This window comes from Bos javanicus, chromosome 21 (genome assembly GCF_032452875.1).
Source record: "Bos javanicus breed banteng chromosome 21, ARS-OSU_banteng_1.0, whole genome shotgun sequence".
Classification (NCBI taxonomy): Eukaryota; Metazoa; Chordata; class Mammalia; order Artiodactyla; family Bovidae; genus Bos; species Bos javanicus.
In genome coordinates this window covers 30397253-30415003 of record NC_083888.1, presented here as the reverse complement: position 1 = coordinate 30415003, position 17751 = coordinate 30397253, and the positions used below count along the sequence as shown (strand labels likewise).

At 42.2% G+C, this 17751-nt stretch overlaps 1 protein-coding gene and 1 non-coding gene across 2 annotated transcripts in view; both read right to left on the bottom strand.

Annotated features, from left to right (window-relative positions):
- Positions 1–8400, bottom strand: part of IREB2 (iron responsive element binding protein 2) — a 52777-nt gene extending 44377 nt beyond the window's left edge. The window contains exons 1-2 of the mRNA XM_061394695.1: positions 8253–8400; positions 6685–6774 (exon numbers count right to left, since the gene is read on the bottom strand). Of these exons, the coding sequence (XP_061250679.1) occupies positions 6685–6774; positions 8253–8271 (109 nt within the window). The 5' untranslated portion in view covers positions 8272–8400. The remainder of the gene's footprint in view (positions 1–6684; positions 6775–8252) is intronic.
- Positions 2214–2285, bottom strand: TRNAC-GCA (transfer RNA cysteine (anticodon GCA)). Its single transcript has one exon. It is a non-coding gene; the product is annotated as a tRNA-Cys (tRNA).
- Positions 8401–17751: the final 9351 nt, after the last annotated feature.

Below are 17751 nucleotides of genomic sequence, written 5' to 3'. Positions count from 1 at the left end.
CTGTTCAAACTTCTCCTCCACCGCTTATTACGTAATACTTAGGAGCAGTATCTTGGCCAAGTGGATAATAACAGAACTTATCCTAGAGTGAACACAGTAAATAATAAACACTAACTAGCACTTTATTAATGCCATTAAATTGGGAAACAGAATGGTATTAAGGGAGGTGGACACTGGTCTGAAATCAGAAGATACAAGTCTAAGACTAAATCTTCTCACTTAGAAGATATGTGATCTTAGGCAATTTATTCAGATTTTTAGTCTAATTTCTTTATCTGCATAAAACTATCTTCCCTGCCAACCACAAAGCAATGTGGTGAAGACAGATAATGTAAAAGGGTTTTGTTATTTCTCAAAAGTGATCATTCCAGGTTTAAACAGTAGATGGAGAAATTACCCATAGGAGATACCAGTATTAACAACAGGCTTTAGGTAAACTAAATATGAAAGAGTAATATACTGAAGACTGAAGCAAGGAGAAATTACTCAAACACTCTAGGCCTGCCTAAAGCCTCATAGAGGGTATCTTTGGAGTCCAGACTAAGAGAGTAAGGGGACTGGTAAGAACCTGCTTGAGTAGCTTTAGGGTAAACCTAAAATCCCTGTTTGAGGCCAGGAGCCTGGAGAAAAGATTAAGAAACTCTTTTAGAAGGCCCTGTAACCCCAGGTCTAAGAGGTGGTTCAACAACAATGATTTTGCAACAGTATTAACTCACCCCCATGTCTCATTAGTCAAGGTATTGTTTCTCTCTCCCTAACCAGTACCAGGCTGGATGGGATTGATTTCCAATAAACAACTCTGACCTTTGCTGCTGTTGTTTTAATTTTGCTATGGAGCACCTAAGGCGGCGGAAAGAGAAAACAGATTCCTGCTTCTTTAAGATTTTTTTCTTGGCACTCACTGACAAAGGTAGAGAAAACCAAACAAAACAGTATCTATTATTGACAAAGGTACAAGCAAACTCACTCTTCTCATCTGCTCCTGGTAAGCATGTGATCTTGCACTATCTGCTAACACAACAGGCGGACTTCATGATGCCTGTCCAAACTGCCAGCTGTGGAATGGAGAGTGCTCAGTGTCCCATTACCTCCCTGGCTATAGCACTGAAGCAAGAGCCAACCCCTTGGCAGGTAAATGACCAATGGCCTAGTGGAAAAAATACACTAGGACAATTAGATTCCTCTCTCAGGAATTTGCAGTCAGGACACAGACTGAACCAGAAAGTTGTTAAGCACTAAGCTAGAGACAGAGGCTGCCATTTGTGGCCGTGTATCAATGTAGCAAGCGGAGGCAGCTTGTCTGCAGTGGAGCAGAAGAGTGGAGAGGGGTCAGGAAGCACTGAGAGGAACATTAAAGAGCTCTCTTAATTCCAGGCCCACTGCCCATTTTCTTGAGATACAGCCACCTTTCATTGCCTGGGAGCTCTGTAATATCAGAATAAATCTTTCTTCACTTGAGCTAGTGGGTGTCTGTTCTCTGCTACCAAAAGGACCCAATCCAGAACAGAAACTATCTACAAAAGCACAGTTAAAACCAACAGACCACTGGACAAAATATGGAAGGCTGGTGAATGCATGGTTATAGATGGAATAGAATCACATTGTGCTAAGTCGCTTCAGTCGTGTCCGACTCTGTGTGACCCCGTAGACGGCAGCCCACCAAGCTCCCCCGTCCCTGGGATTCTCCAGGCAAGAACACTGGAGTGGGTTGCCATTTCCTTCTCCAATGCATGAAAGTGAAAAAGTGAAAGTGAAGTCGCTCAGTCGTGTCCAACTCTTAGCGACCCCATGGACTGCAGCCTACCAGGCTCCTCCGTCCATGGGAGTTTCCAGGCAAGAGTACTGGAGTGGGGTGCCATTGCCTTCTCCTGAATCACATTAGGTAAAGGTAATCCTTAGCAAGTTATGCCTTGTGTATAAACATTATAAGCAAACTATTTCATTGCTTACCCAACTTACTGCCCTTTCCAGAGTCCATGGGAGAGACAAGATTAGAAAACAAGGATTTGTGCTCCTGTCAGTAAGATAACTGACCAGCAACAGATGTCTGATTTGCCCAGTCAAACTATAGGTTAACTGTAGTCGCTCAGTTGTGTCCGACTCTTTGCGACCCCATGGACTGTAGCCTACCAGGCTCTGAGGAGCCTCTCAGTCCATGGAATTTTCCAGGCAAGAGTACTGGAGTGGGTTGCCATTTCCTTCTCCAAGGGATCTTCCCAGCCCAGGGATCAAACCTGGGTCTCCCGCACTGCAGGCGGACGCTTTACCATCTAAGCCACCAGGGAAGCCCTTAAAACAATAGGTGAAAAAGTCATTTGGGGATATAGGCATTAGCGGGCTGGTAAGCCCAGCATAACATACAGAGAGGGCTGGCAGTGGGAATACTGTCTATTACACAATACCAGTAAGTAAAGTGGGCTACAGAGAGAGAAGACTGGAGAGCAGACATTCAAAAAGAAACAAGGGTAAAGAGAACAGGCAATCTCCACATGACAGAACGAACAGCCTCTGGCTTAGAAATTCTAGTTCCCATGAGGCCTGACTGAGCTTTCTTCCTTTGCCATTGGATGTCTGGAAACTGCAACAGCATCTTCTTTCTTGAATGCTGAGTTAAGTGAGTTTTTGTTCCTTATATTGACTGAAGGGCAATGACTGGAAGAGACAGTACATATACAGTACCAGTGAAAAAGAAAAGTACCTGAAGGGGATGGAGGAAACAATAATGTCAATCCAATAATGCTATATAATGAGCTGGCATCAAAACTTAACTACCTCACACACAGCTTTGTTTATAAATACAGAAAAGATGGTAACAACTTCAATATTCAAAGATCTGGTAACTAAACCATGAGGCTTTCATATAGACAATACTGTGCAGCCCTGAGAAGCTGTAGAAAAGTGTATATAACCCTTTCTACTCAAAACTCACACTCCCTGGTTCATAAACCACACAGACTGAGAGAGCAAGGGATACTTGTATTCAATGACAAACAAAGATGTTCGTGATATATTAAATTAAAAAAGATTACAAAACAATACACACTGTATTTTTGTTAAAGTAGCACATTTACATATATTTATATATGCACATAAAAATGAAACTGTCTCTACACTGCTTATAATGTTTCTGTCTGTGATTTTCAATCCCAACCTAACTTCTTATAATCAATAAAAACTCTCCTAAAAAATTAAATACAGATTTTCTTTTGGAAATTGTAAGGTAGGATTTGGAAAACCAAGTCCTAGCTCCACTACAGGATTGAGCAGTACTACGGTTACAAAGGAAGCAATTAGGAAGGGAAAGAGAAAGATGAATGAGATAAAATGAGATAAAGAAGGCAGCCTGAGGCTTTATACCAGCCTGAAAGCCCTTTTGCCCAATAACAGCCACTTGCTAAAATATGTTTCACTAGAGCCAGGCCAGTGTCTTCACCGCCCTCCTCCTCACTCATTTTCATTTATGTCTTCCATTATGCTTGCCAGCCATTCTAAATCCCCCAAGTGTTAACTGGCCTCTGTAATCCCTCTGCCATTCCAAGCAACAGTGATTTCTCTCTTCCTGGGAACCAGGTATATTTTCAAATTCAGAGATCTACTTAAGAAAATCACTCAAAATTTCTAAGGTTGTAGTCAGTGCACTCAAGTGCCAGGTAAACAGCTCCAGATGGTTAAAACAGCATTTTGCCACTAGTGAGATTATATAAGTTTAAAATGTGATCAATATGCATGACGTGCATATTCCACTACTGTAAGGTAGTCGCCAAGTTGTGTCCGACTCATTTGCAACCCCGTTTGCTAGTCCTGGCAGGACTAGCCTGCCAGGCTCCTCTGACAATGGGATTTTCCACTCAAGCATACTGGAGTGGGTTGCCATTTCCTTCTAATGGGGATCTTCCCCACCCAGGGATCCAACCTGAATCTCTTGCACTGGCAGGCAGATTCTTTACCACTGAGCCACCCAAGGAAGCCCTTCCATAAGGATCCGTTGAGTATAAACTAGAGAAGCAAAAAGGTAAAATGGCAATAAAAAAGCAAAAATCAAATAATTTGTGTTGTATTCTATCTAAGAACAGACTTAATAAAGGGAAGCATTGTTAGTGAGTCAGACAGCCTAGGCTAGTTCACTCACCACTCACTCCCAACCACTTTTCCCTTGTCTTTCCCTATTGCAAAAGTCAGAAAACGGAATCTTTCAGGCTTTAAAGTTGAGAGAGGTAAGAAAATTTTGGCCAAGGAGATAAGCTCCTGGGGAGGGTTTTTCTTCCTGTTTTGCCCTTCCACCTGCTTATAATATGTACATAATGCCTGGAGGTACAACAGCTATTTGCAACCCGCAAAATGAAAGCAAACAGAAAAAAAGAGAAAAGCCTAAGTCCCTGCTGATGTTGGTGCTATACAGTCCCAGTATGTCCACACCCAGACTTCTTATTAGATGAGAAAAATAAACCCCTATTTGTTAGAGTCACTGTACAGGAGGATTCTGGTTCCTGCAGCTGCAGGCATTCCTGACACAGTTAGCAGGGAGCTTAGAAGAGTGTTCTAGACTACCTTTTCTCCCCAACACGTAAGAGAGCCAGAACGTTTTCCCTTCATTAAGTTACTCATTACAACCATGATTCTCAGCCTGGTAGGTATTCGAACGTGGGAATCAGAGAACACAGTGGTCGGGAACCGTCGTGATCACCAAAGTGAAAGTGAAGTCCCTCAGTCGAATCCAACTCTTTGCGACCCCATGGACTGCAGCCTACCAGGCTCCTCCATCCATGGGATTTTCCAGGCAAGAGTTCTGGAGTGCGTTGCCATTGCCTTCTCCGGGTGACCACCAAAGCAATGTCTCTTAAGCACAGGTCTGGGAGGCCATTCAATTTGGTCCCTCCACAAAAATCCAACAAGGATTTTTCTGTTTTTCTACTCAAGTTTCTCCTTTCTTTCAATATCAATTCTTCCAAATTTTATTCCCTATTAAACACTCATTAAGAAATTATTTTGGTAACTATACAATAAACCTCTCATAGTAACCATTCTATTAAAAAAAACAACAACAATATCTTAACCCCAGAGAAATAAAACCCAAATTTCTGTTTTAAAGGCATTTATATATACAGGCGTTCTATTATTATATTTATCATGGTTATAAAAACCCTGGTACTCTGGAATTCAATTATGTACAGATGCTCACAACAGCTTATTTTCCAGAGATAATATAGCTCTTACACTATTGATCATTCTCTCAACGTATTTTATAGTTGTTTTGATTTCCTGCATTTGGGAAATACAGGCTATCTTCAAGTAGGCACATTTCCACAAATTATCCACAGAAAGAACTTATACTCAAAACTAAAAACATCCCCACATATGTTCTTTTACTTTACTAAGCTATAAAATGTGGGTTAAGAAATTTCCAGGCCAGAATCACTAGATATTTGAGATAAGTGAAAGTCACTCAGTCATGTCCAACTCTTTTTGACCCCATGGACTACAGTCCATGGAATTCTCCAGCCCAGATCAGAATACTGGAGTGGGTAGTGTTTCCCTTCTCCAGGGGATCTTCCCAACCCAGGGATCGAACCCAAGTCTCCCACATTGCAGGTGGATTCACCAGCTGAACCACAAGGGAAGCCCAGATATTTGAGATAAGTACAGTGGGAAAAAAAAGATCTTTCATGTATATAATCAACTTAGCTGTTCCCTTTTCAAAATTAATACAAACTCATCAGTGAAAAGATAAAATAAATGTGAATGAACAACACATGGCACTAAGAAAAGATAACCTCTCAAATCACAGCAACTAAATAGGCAGAGTAAAAGATTTTGGTGAAATGTTTATTTTTAAATGGCAACCTAATTCTCAGACAGGCATCTTCTCCAAAATACACTCTAAAATATCTAAATCTTCTCAGAATACACAAGAAAATACTGCTAGAGTATAAAACCTACAGAAAAATCAAAAGCAATCTTCTTAACCAACACAAGAAGGGAAAAAACAAAAATAAAAAATCCCAAGGTTAAAGAAAACTTTCCAAAACTACAACAGATTTGGCATTTAATTTCTCTTTTCACTGAAAAGTCAGAAAAGAATAATCTAAATTACTCTTTCAAACATGTCTTCCCTTTAGTAGCCTGGTTGAGAAAGTTACTCAGTTGTCAATAAAGTCAAGGCTTCATCCAATACTATGCGGTTCCGCCAAATTCACTCTTCTGAGGCTTCAGTGAAAGGTTTGATCCTGATCAGGAGCCTGCAAAGGTCTGCCAAGAGGGCTGGTGCACAAGCCTGGGCAAACCATGCCCTGGTCAACAACTCAAATCAGTGGGCCCTATTGATGATTCCTAATAAAAGGACACTAGATAAAGAACTCTTGGAACTGTTCACTTGAAAAATTAAAATATACATTTAATAGCTCTAGAATATCATCAGTCAGGTTTTTATTGCTTTTAAAAATGTATTAGTAGTTTCTTCAGGGAAAGAAAAAATCATTACAAAACTAACTTAAGATTTGAAAATAAGAAGCTACGGTATGGGCTTACATCCTCCTCTCACGAAAGCTGTCCCAATGTTAGAGATATGTGTAGGTGTGCCTACTATGACATGGTGGGAATAAACTTAAAATTTCTTCAACTCAGCTTGACAAATGCATTTTTATTATTAGAAACTAAATAAACCCAAGAAAATGTAAGCAACATTACCATACTTGGTGCCTCCAAGTCTAGGAACATTGAAGAACTTCTTATGTGAACTGTCATTTAATGTTTCAATAAGGTACTCAAAGGCATATCCTGGGAAGAAAAAAAAAAAACCTTTCATTATACACTGTTACAAAGTGCCTTATTCAAAGTGAAAACACCTAGAAACCAGATTTGTCCAACAGAATTTTCTCCAATGGCACAAATGTTCTGTATCTGAGCTGTTCAATAAGGTAGTCATTAGACACATGGGGCCCCTGACCACTTAAAATGTGGTTACAGAGACAGAGGAATCCTTTCAAATTTTATTTAATTAATTTAAATAGTCACACGTGCCTTGTGTCCACTCTACTGGACAGTACAACTCTAAACCATGACTCTGTCAAACAAAAACTGGCAAAATAATTAACTCCTGAAACGCGATAATAAAGAATACCTGGAAAGGGACAATAAGAATGATTTAAATGATGTATACACACGTTTGTGAAGACATGTCCTGAAAATTGCATAAATACAAACAGGGCAATTTGAGAACACCACAATTATGTTAGAACTGATTTTTTTTAAATAATCAAAAGATAGACATTTACACAGCATTCAACAACATGAACAAAATCAAAAGCAAACCAAACAACTTATCAGATAAGACCTTAATAGGCCTTACGCCTAAAGGTAAAAGTGAACAACAAAATATCTGGGTAAAATAGCAGATTTTCCCTAAAAGACCCGTCTTTCTGGTTATGCACGAATTGAAGCTTATCTACGAGGACCCACGGGTCTCATCTGAATGTGCCCCTGCTTCTAAGGTTCTTGGGGGAAGTGGCAGAGAGGCACCCTTGAGGTTACAGAACCTTGAGATCTTTTGTGCAGACTCACTGCGGTGGGTGGGCAGGACCCCCAACACTGTTAGGACCTTGGTCTGAAATGAGATGCGATAAGCATAGCCCACTTTCTCAGAGTACATAATGTTTTTCTTTTTCTGCTGAGGGGGAAGAGAGGAAGGTGGATGGTGGGGGAGGAGACCGAGCTCTGCAATAATTAATGGTCAGAGAACCGGCTGACCAGTGATCGGCCTTGACCACCCCCGACCCTGCTACTAGAGGCAAAGAGAGAGGGAGGGGCTTGAGTCTGGACAGCGGAATAAACAACTAGCTGCGTGAGACCCAAGCGATGAGACACTGGCCCCCATCCTCATCTCTTACAAATGGGGGCGGGGGAGGGCGGGGAGAAGAAGATGGTGGGCCTTTCCTCGACCTTAGGGCCACTAAGGAACATAGGGAAGCCCTGGCAGCCAACAGCGGCGCCAACAAGCTGAGGCCGCCAAGGGTCAAAGCCAGCGGCGGAGCAGACGTCCCCGGCGGGGTCACGCTGAGGGGCGAGGGCTGCGAGGCCGGACTCTCGCGGCCTAGGCGCAGAGAGTGCGGCCCAGCAGGCAGGCCCCTGGGGAGCAGGACCTGAGCTCGGAGGGCCCCCGCGCCGGCCAAGCGACTCCAGGCGACAGAAGCAAAGAACTCGGAGCCCGGGTAGCGCGCGTCTCCACTGCCAGATCCAGTTGGCGGACTGAAACTAACCTGCACTTGGGGCGTCCATCGCCGGAGACCATATTATCCCTGCGGGGAGGGGGCCCGCGGGGGAAGGAGGGGGAGGCCGGGTGGGGAAGAGGGGGAGGAAGGCAAGCGGACCGGCACGGGAGGAAGGAAAAGAGCAGTCTCGCGCAAACACCGCGAGAGCTGCAGAGCCGGCCCCAGGTCTCAGCTCGCGGGATTTGCCTCCCAACTCTCGCGAGATCCTAGGACGTGGAAACAAAGAGAAGAGGGCGGAGCGAGGCGGAAGGCTAGTCTTTGCGCAGTAGCTTCTGTTCGCGCAATTTGGGGCAAAAGGCTGGAGAGGCGGTGGCGTAGGCGTCACTGGCTCTGCCGTCTTAAAGATCTGTTATATAGTTGTAGCCTCAAGTGTCCAGTTGAGGTTGTGAGGTCCAGCGGTGTATGGGCTCCTACAGGGTATCCGGTGGGGTGTATGTGTGGAGGAGGAGGAAGGTCGGAATTGGGACTCTTAAGAAAAACAACAGGGAGAACCGCTTTCTCCTGAAGATAAAGCTTTAGGTTAAATCTGTCACATGTGTAGCTTGTAGGTCACTGGAGAGGGTGGTAGGACTGATAGGCACGTAGGAAGCGCTCAACTAATTGTTGAGTGAGTTTTCCTTACATTCTTGTAGCTTCAATCTCTCCCATTCTACTGACTTCTTCCTAGTGGCACCTACATGCTTAAGTCTATCCCTCTTCTGCCTCAGCTCCTCAAGTCCCTACGTTCTTGTCTTATCTCGTCTTATCTCCCGTTGGCAGCCAACTTGACGGAAAGAGCTGTTTGTGCTGGCCGTTGCCCTCCCACTCCTTATCCCTCTCCAATCTGCCTTTCACCCCCTAGAAACACCTCTGGTCAAAGTCAGCCACAACTCCATTTGCTAATCTCACGTTTCTCAATCTTTACTTGACCTCTCCCCTTGTTGAGAAATATTCTTCCGTCAGCTTTTGTGATCTCAGACGCCTATTCTGTTATTTTTTTCTTCCTATCCTTTAAGGGTGCTCCAGCTCAGTTTCCTCTTCAGGCCCCTCCTTCTCTTCCCTAGCACATCCTATCTTCTCCTTTGACTTCAGTGATTGTATACTGTTGCTTCCCTGTCTACCTGCAACTTAAACACAGCGCCTGAGCCCAGAGGTGTATATTTTAGTACCTACTACATGCCTCCACCTCCCACAGGCACCCAGACTCAAAATCTCCAAAATGGAACTCATCATTTCCTCCTTAAACTCCACTGCTCCTTTTGTATTGCCTGTATCAGTGAATGGCACGTCAACCACTCAGTTACCTGTGCCAGATACACATCATTCTTGATACTGTACCCTCTACATTTAATCACTGATGCAACAAGCCCTGTGGAAGTAGACCCCTTTATGCTTCCTCTATTGATGTGGGGGCTTCCCAGGTGGAGCTAGTGGTAAAGAAACTGCCTGCCAATGCAGGAGATATAAGAGATGTGGATTCCATTCCTGGGTTTGGAAGATCCCCTGGAAGAGGGCATGACAACCCACTCCAGTATTCTTGCCTGGAGAACCCCAGGGACAGAGGAGCCTGGAGGGCTAGAGTCCATAGGTCGCAAAGAGACCTGATTGAAGCTACTTAGCACAAACGTACAGCTTAAAAGCTGATTCTGGGCTTTCTGTACCCAGCCATTTTAGATTAACATGTTATTATAGGCTTCCCTGGAGGAGGAAATGGCAACCCACTCCAGTATTCTTGCCTGGAGAATTCCATGGACAGAGGAGCATGGTGGGCTACCGTCCATCGAGTTGCAAAGAGTCGGACACGACTGAGCGACTTGGCACACATTTATGTACCTTTCTAACCATTTCTCCTGCCATCACCCAAGTCTAGATTTGAACATTTCCTGTATAGGTGATTATGACAGTTATCCTCTCAAAAAGAGCCTAGGACACGAGTACTACCATAATCATCGTTTTCATGATGATGAAACCGAAAACTTAGGAATGGTCAGTGGTTAGTTACCAAGTGACTGAGTCAGGACTTGATCTTGTATCTCATACCTATCGTTAATAACCTTTTTGGAAAACTTCCTTTAGGCAGAATCACTTCTATGTGACTCTCTAGTATCTCTCTTGCTGTTCCCTCTTTATGAAACACCCTACTGTGCCCTATCCTGCTAACCCCATACTCATACTTCAGGTCTTGGTCCAAATATTTCCTACAGGAAATAGTCACAGCCCTGCAGCCCCCAATTTGGGTTGGGAATGTGATGAAATGCTTCCCTATCTTCCCATAGTTCAATTAGATCTCTTTATTACACTCCGTTGTAATTGCCCATTTACTGTATTCTCATATCCTGGTTAGATATATACTTTAAGTTGCATGCAAGAGAATACCCAACTAACAGTGACTTAAACAATACAGACCTACAATTATCCACGGGTGGCAGTTCGAGGATTAGTGCAACAGATCGATGACACCATCGAAAACCCAGGCTCTTTCCTTGTTTTGGTCCCATGCTCCTCAGCAATTTGTTTTGTTTTGTTCCCTAGCATTTTAATTTTTATTTCTCAGACTTGTTGCCACCTGGTTGCAAGATGAGTGCCTCATACAAAAGCATCATGTTGTCCTAGAACTTCTGAAAGAGTGAGGGAAAGTCATGCAGAGTCCCTCTCTTTTTTAAGCAAAGAAAGAATTTTCCTAAGGATTCTCCACAGACCTCTCGTTGAACAGAAATTAGACCAGTAGTTCTCCCCTCTGTCCCAACACCCCCTTTTCAAGACAGATATTTTGTAATATCTCCTTTACTATCCTGGCATGAAATCATAGATAATATCATCTTCAAAAACAAAAAATAATCTCTATAATAATCCATGTATGCCCTAATGGCAATATAGAGGAGAAATAAAATGAATTTATTAGAAAATAATATGTATCACAATATGCAGGCACACAGGCATATCTATACTATACAAAAAGATGTAGTCAGATGCTTGCACCTGTTTATAATGATTTCACAGAACATAATATTTAACCAAATGTAGTCAATGTTTTTTTCTTTTATTTTGACATTTCAAAATATATCATGCAAAAATATATATCATGAATGCATATGTATAATAAATGCATTTATATAATTATATGTGCATATATATTGCAAATGACTATATTAAGTTGAGGCTAATGGACTGTATTGGTGACTCAAATATTATTGGAAGCACTGCCACTGCTAATTTTCTGGAATGATAAACAATTCTTGGCAAAGTTCCAAATAAAACAATAATCTCTCTTCTTTTAATAGGATATTTGCATTCCTGGAAAATTCAGAGTATATTAAAACCATACAGAAATTACCTTTGCAGTTATTTGTAAATGGGATTAAGGTCTAGGTTCAGATAAGTATACATGTTACTGTTTTTGTTTGTGTGTGTGTTATTTACATGTTGTTACTGTTTTTATGTTTGTGTGTGTATGTGTGTTATAAATAAAACTGAGCACTGAAGAATTGACGCTTTTGAACTGTGGTGTTGGAGAAGACTCTTGAGAGTCCCTTGGACTGCAAGGAGATGCAACCAGTCCATCCTAAAGGAAATCAGTCCTGAATATCCATTGGAAGGACTGATGTTGAAGCTGAAACTCCAATACTTTGGCCACCTGATGCAAAGAACTGACTCATTGGAAAAGACCCTGATGCTGGGAAAGATTGAAGGTAGGAGGAGAAGGGGATAACAGAGGATGAGATGGTTGGATGACATCATCGACTCAATGGACATGAGTTTGAGCAAGCTCTGGGAGTTGGTGATGGACAGGGAAGCCTGACGGGCTGCAGTCCATGGGGTCACAAAGAGTCAGACAACTGTGTGTTATCTCCCTGAATATCTGGCAGCATGTTCAGTGGGGGAGGCTGTCTTATTCTTCGTTGTGAAATTCTTTCCTATGCAATATGGGAATCTCATCCTTTAGTTGCTAAAAGTGCTCCCCTCCTATGGTGACAATCAACACACCTTCCCCATTTTCTGTTGTGTATTTTTTAACAGCTTTATTGAGATTTAATTCACCCATTTAAAAACCTTTTTATTTTGTGATAATTGTAGGTTTACATGCAGTTATAAGAAGTAAAGGAACTAAAGAGCCTCTTGATGAAAGTGAAAGAGGAGAGTGAAAAAGTTGGCTTAAAACTCAACATTCAAAAAAAGATCATGGCATCCAGTCCCATCCCTTCATGGCAGATAGAAGGCAAAAAAGTAGAAGCAGTGACAGATTTTCTTGGGCTTCAATATCACTGCCAATGGTGAGTGCAGCCATGAGATTAGAAGATGATTGCTTCTTGGAAGGAAAACTATTACAATCCTAGACAGCATATTAAAAAGCAGAGTCATCACTTTGCCGACAAAGGTCTGCATAATCAAATCTACAGTTTTTCCAGTAGTCGTGTATGGATGTGAGAGTTGAACCATAAAAAAGTCTGAGCCCTGAAGAATTAATGCCTTCAAATTGTGTTGGTAGAGAAGACTCTTGAGAGTCCCTTGGACTGCAAGGAGATCCAACCAGTCCATCCTAAAGGAAATCAGTCCTGAATATTCATTGAAAGGACTGATGCTGAGGCTGACGCTCCGATACTTTGACCACCTGATGGGAAAAGCCAACTCATTGGAAAAACCCTTGATGCTGGGAAAGATTGAAGGCAAAAGGAGAAGGGGGAGATAGAAGATGAAATAGTTAGGTAGCATCGCTGACTCAGTGGACATAAACTTGAGCAAACTCCAGGAAATAGTGGAGGACAGAGAAGCCTGGTGTGCTACAATCCATGGGGTGGCAAAGAGTCAGACACAACTTAGTGACAGAACAACAACAAATAAGAAGTAATGGAGATTTCATACAACTCTTCGCCCAGTCTTCCCCAGTGCTTACACAGATTTAAGAAGTTTTACAAGTGCTCTTTTGTTGGGAGCATATATATATTTAATTTTTATATCACATGTGTAGGGTTGTGTGACCACCACCATAGTGAAGATACAGAATATTTCCAAGGATCCCTCCTGTTTCTGTTTTATAACCATATCCACATTCCTTCTAGGCTGTACTTCATCATCCCCTAACCCTGATCATGGAGTGTGATCTCAGGTGGGCCTTAGGAAGCATCACTATGAACAAAGCTAGTGGAGGTGATGGAATTCCAGCTGAGCTATATCAGATCCTGAAAGATGATGCTGTGAAAGTGCTGCACTCAATATGCCAGAAAATTTGAAAAACTCAGCAGTGGCCATAGGATTGGAAAAGGTCAGTTATCACTCCAATCCCAAAGAAAGGCAATGCCAAAGAATGTTCAAACTACCGCACAATTGCACTCATCTCACACACTAGCAAAGTAATGCTCAATATTCTCCAAGCCAGGCTTCAACAGTATGTGAACCGAGAACTTCCAGATGTTCAAGCTGGATTTAGAAAAGGCAGAGAGGGGAGGAGCTAAGATGGCGGAGGAGTAGGACGGGGAGAACACTTTCTCCCCCACAAATTCATCAAAAGAACATTTAAACGCTGAGTAAATTCCACAAAACAACTTCTGAATGCCGGCAGAGGACATCAGGCACCCAGAAAAGCAACCCAAGTCTTCGAAAGGAGGTAGGAAAAAATATAAAAGACAAAAAAAAGAGACAAAAGAGGGAGGGACAGAGTTCCGTCCTGGGAAGGGAGTCTTAAAAAGAGAGAAGTTTCCAAACACCAGGAAACCTTCTCACTGCCGAATCTGTGCGGAGCTTTGGAAGCACAGAGGGCAAAGTAACTGGGAGGAAAAATAAACAAACAATTAAAACCCGCAGATTACAAGCCCTACGGTAACTCCCCCAGCGGAGAAGCGGCGCAGACGCCTGCACACGCCATTAGCAAGCGGGGGCTGGGCAGGGAGGCGCGGCGCAGGCTGCATCGCTTAGAGTAAGGATCTGGCCTGAATACCCCGAGAGCTATCTGAGCGAAATAATTTGGGCTAGCAAACCAGACTGTGGGATATCTACCACGCGAAAAGCCAGCCCTAACCTAAGACACCGCCAGGCCCGCGCACAGAACAAAGGACTGAACAGAGATAGCTGGCTGCAGACCATCCCCCTCCGGTGACAGGCAAGCCAGAGCCGGAAGGGGGCAATCACAGCCCCAGAGAGACATTATCTATAAAACTGTAAGCAGGCTTCTTTGCTAACTAAGACTTCTTGGGGGTCTGGACGGTCAACATCTGCCTGAGAATGTGCTCCGGTTGTACATCTAGATAACTGAGTGGCGGGGAGGCGATAAGTCACAGCAATCGTGCTCGCCAAACACCTCATCACCTGAGCTGCTCGGACCTGGGAAGGGCACAAAACGCAGGCCCAACCGAGTCTGCGCCTCTGAGAACTACCCGAGTGCCTGAACCTGAGCGGCTTGGACCTGGGGGTGCAAGCAGCCCAGGGCCGGCCACGGACGGTTCCCAGCGGAGCAGCCTAGAGCCTGAGCAGTGTGGGCAGGGAGGCTACACGCGCCGTGAGCGGGGGCCGACCCAGTGTGGCTGAGGCACTGTGAGCACACGCCAGTGTTATTTGTTTGCAGCATCCCTCCCTCCCCACAGCGCGACTGAACAAGTGAGCCTAAGAAAAAAAAAAAAGTGTCCTCCACTGTCCCCTTTGTGTCAGGGCAGAAACCAGACACTGAAGAGACCAGCAAACAGAAGAAGCTTTAACAGAGGGAACCGCCTTGGAAGCTACAGGCAATAGATTAAAACCCTGTGGTTAGTACCGTCTACATAGGAAGGGGCCTATAGATCTTGAGAAATATAAGTCGGACCAAGGAACTAGCCGAAAATGAACTGAACCCACAATACCGACAACAAAACCAGAGAAAGTCCTAGATATATTTTTACTATTTTTACGATCATTCTTTTTTTTAATTAAAAAAAATTTTAAGTCCTCTATTATTCCTTTAATTTTCACTTTTATAACCTACTATTACTTTGCAAAAAAAAAAAAAGACCCTATTTTTTTTTAAAGCAAACTTCATATATATATTTTTATAATTTTTTTTGACCTTGTTTTTTTTTTTCTTCTTTTCTTTAACATTGTATTTTTGAAATTCCAAACTCTACTCTAGATTTTTAATTTTAGCTTTTTGGTATTTGTTATCAATTTTGTACCTATATATATATATATATTTATAATTTTTGTGACTTTTTTTCTCTCTTTCTTTCTCTTCCTCTTTTATATAACATTGTATACCTGAAATTCCAAACTCAATTCTAGATTTTTAATTTATGCTTTTTGGTATTTGTTATCAATTTTTTACCTATATTTTCTTTATAATTTTTGCGACTTTGTTTGTTTGTTTGTTTGTTTGTTTTCTCTCTCTTTCTTTTCTTCTTTTTTTTTAACATTGTATTTTTGAAATTCCAAACTCTACTCTAGATTTTTAACTTTTGCTTTTTGGTATTTGTTATCAATTTTATACCTATATTTTCTTTATAATTTTTGCGACTTTGTTTTTGTTTGTTTGTTTCTTTCTTTCTTTCTTTTCCTTCTTTTCTTTAACATTGTATTTTTGAAATTTGAAACTCTACTCTAGATTTTTAATTTTTGCTATTATGTATTTGTTACCAATTTCATACCTTTAAGAACCCAATCTTCAGTACCCATTTTTCACTAGGGAGTGAGATTACTGGCTTGACTGCTCTCTCTCCTTTTGGACTCTCCTTTTTCTCCACCAGGTCGCCTGTGTCTCCTCCCTAACCCCTCTCTACTCTACCCAACTCTGTGAATTTCTGTGTGTTCCAGACGATGGAGAACACTTAGGGAACTGATTACTGGCTGGATCCGTCTCTCTCCTTTTCATTCCCCGCTTTTATCCTCCTGGCCACCTCTGCCTCCTTCCTCCTTCTTCTCTTCTCTTTATAACTCTGTGAACAACTCTGAGCAGTCCACTTGTGGAGTGCACATAAGGAAGTGACTACTGGCTAGCCCACTCTCTCCTCTATTGATTCCACCTCATCTCATCCGGGTCACCTCTAACTCCCTCCTCCCTCTTCTTTTCTCCATGTAACGCTGTGAACCTCTCTGGCTGACCCTCACGGCAGAGAAACTTTTCATCTTTAACGTAGATGTTTTATCAATGGTGCTGTATAGAAGGAGAAGTTTTGAAACTACTGTAAAAATAAGACCGATAACTGGAAGCAGGAGGCTTAAGTCCAAACCCTGACTCCAGGGAACTCCTGACTCCAGGGAACATTAATTGACAGGAGCTCATCAAACGCCTCCATACCTACACTGAAACCAAGCACCACACAAGGGCCAACAAGTTCCAGGGCAAGACATACCAAACAAATTCTCCAGCAACAAAGGAACACAGCCCTGAGCTCCAAGATACAGGCTGCCCAAAGTCACCCCAAAACCATAGACATCTCATAACTCATTACTGGACACTTCATTGCACTCCAGAGAGAAGAAATACAGCTCCACCCACCAGAACACCGACACAAGCTTCCCCAACCAAGAAACCTTGACAAGCCACCTGTACAAACCCACACACAGTGAGGAAACGCCACAATAAAGAGAACTCCACAAACTGCCAGAATACAGAAAGGATACCCCAAACTCAGCAATTTAAACAAGATGAAGAGACAGAGGAATACCCAGCAGATAAAGGAACAGGATAAATGCCCACCAAACCAAACAAAAGAGGAAGAGATAGGGAATCTACCTGATAAAGAATTCCGAATAATGATAGTGAAATTGATCCAAATCTTGAAATCAAAATGGAATCACAGATAAATAGCCTGGAGACAAGGATTGAGAAGATGCAAGAAAGGTTTAACAAGGACCTAGAAGAAATAAAAAAGAGTCAATATATAATGAATAATGCAATAAATTAAATTAAAAACACTCTGGAGGCAACAAATAGTAGAATAACAGAGGCAGAAGATAGGATTAGTGAATTAGAAGATAGAATGGTAGAAATAAATGAATCAGGAACAAAGAAAAATGAGTTAAAAGAAATGAGGACAATCTCAGAGACCTCCAGGACAATATTAAATGCTACAACATTCGAATCATAGGGGTCCCAGAAGAAAAAGACAAAAAGAAAGATCATGAGAAAATACTTGAGGAGATAATAGTTGAAAACTTCCCTAAAATGGGGAAGGAAATAATCACCCAAGTCCAAGAAACCCGGAGAGTCCCAAACAGGATAAACCCAAGGTGAAACACCCCAAGACATATATTAATCAAATTAACAAAGATCAAACACAAAGAACAAATATTAAAAGCACCAAGGGAAAAACAACAAATAACACACAAGGGAATTCCCATAAGGATAACAGCTGATCTTTCAATAGAAACTCTTCAAGCCAGGAGGGAATGGCAAGACATACTTAAAATGATGAAAGAAAATAACCTACAGCCCAGATTATTGTACCCAGCAAGGATCTCATTCAAATATGAAGGAGAAATCAAAAGCTTTACAGACAAGCAAAAGCTGAGAGAATTCAGCACCACCAAACCAGCTCTCCAACAAATA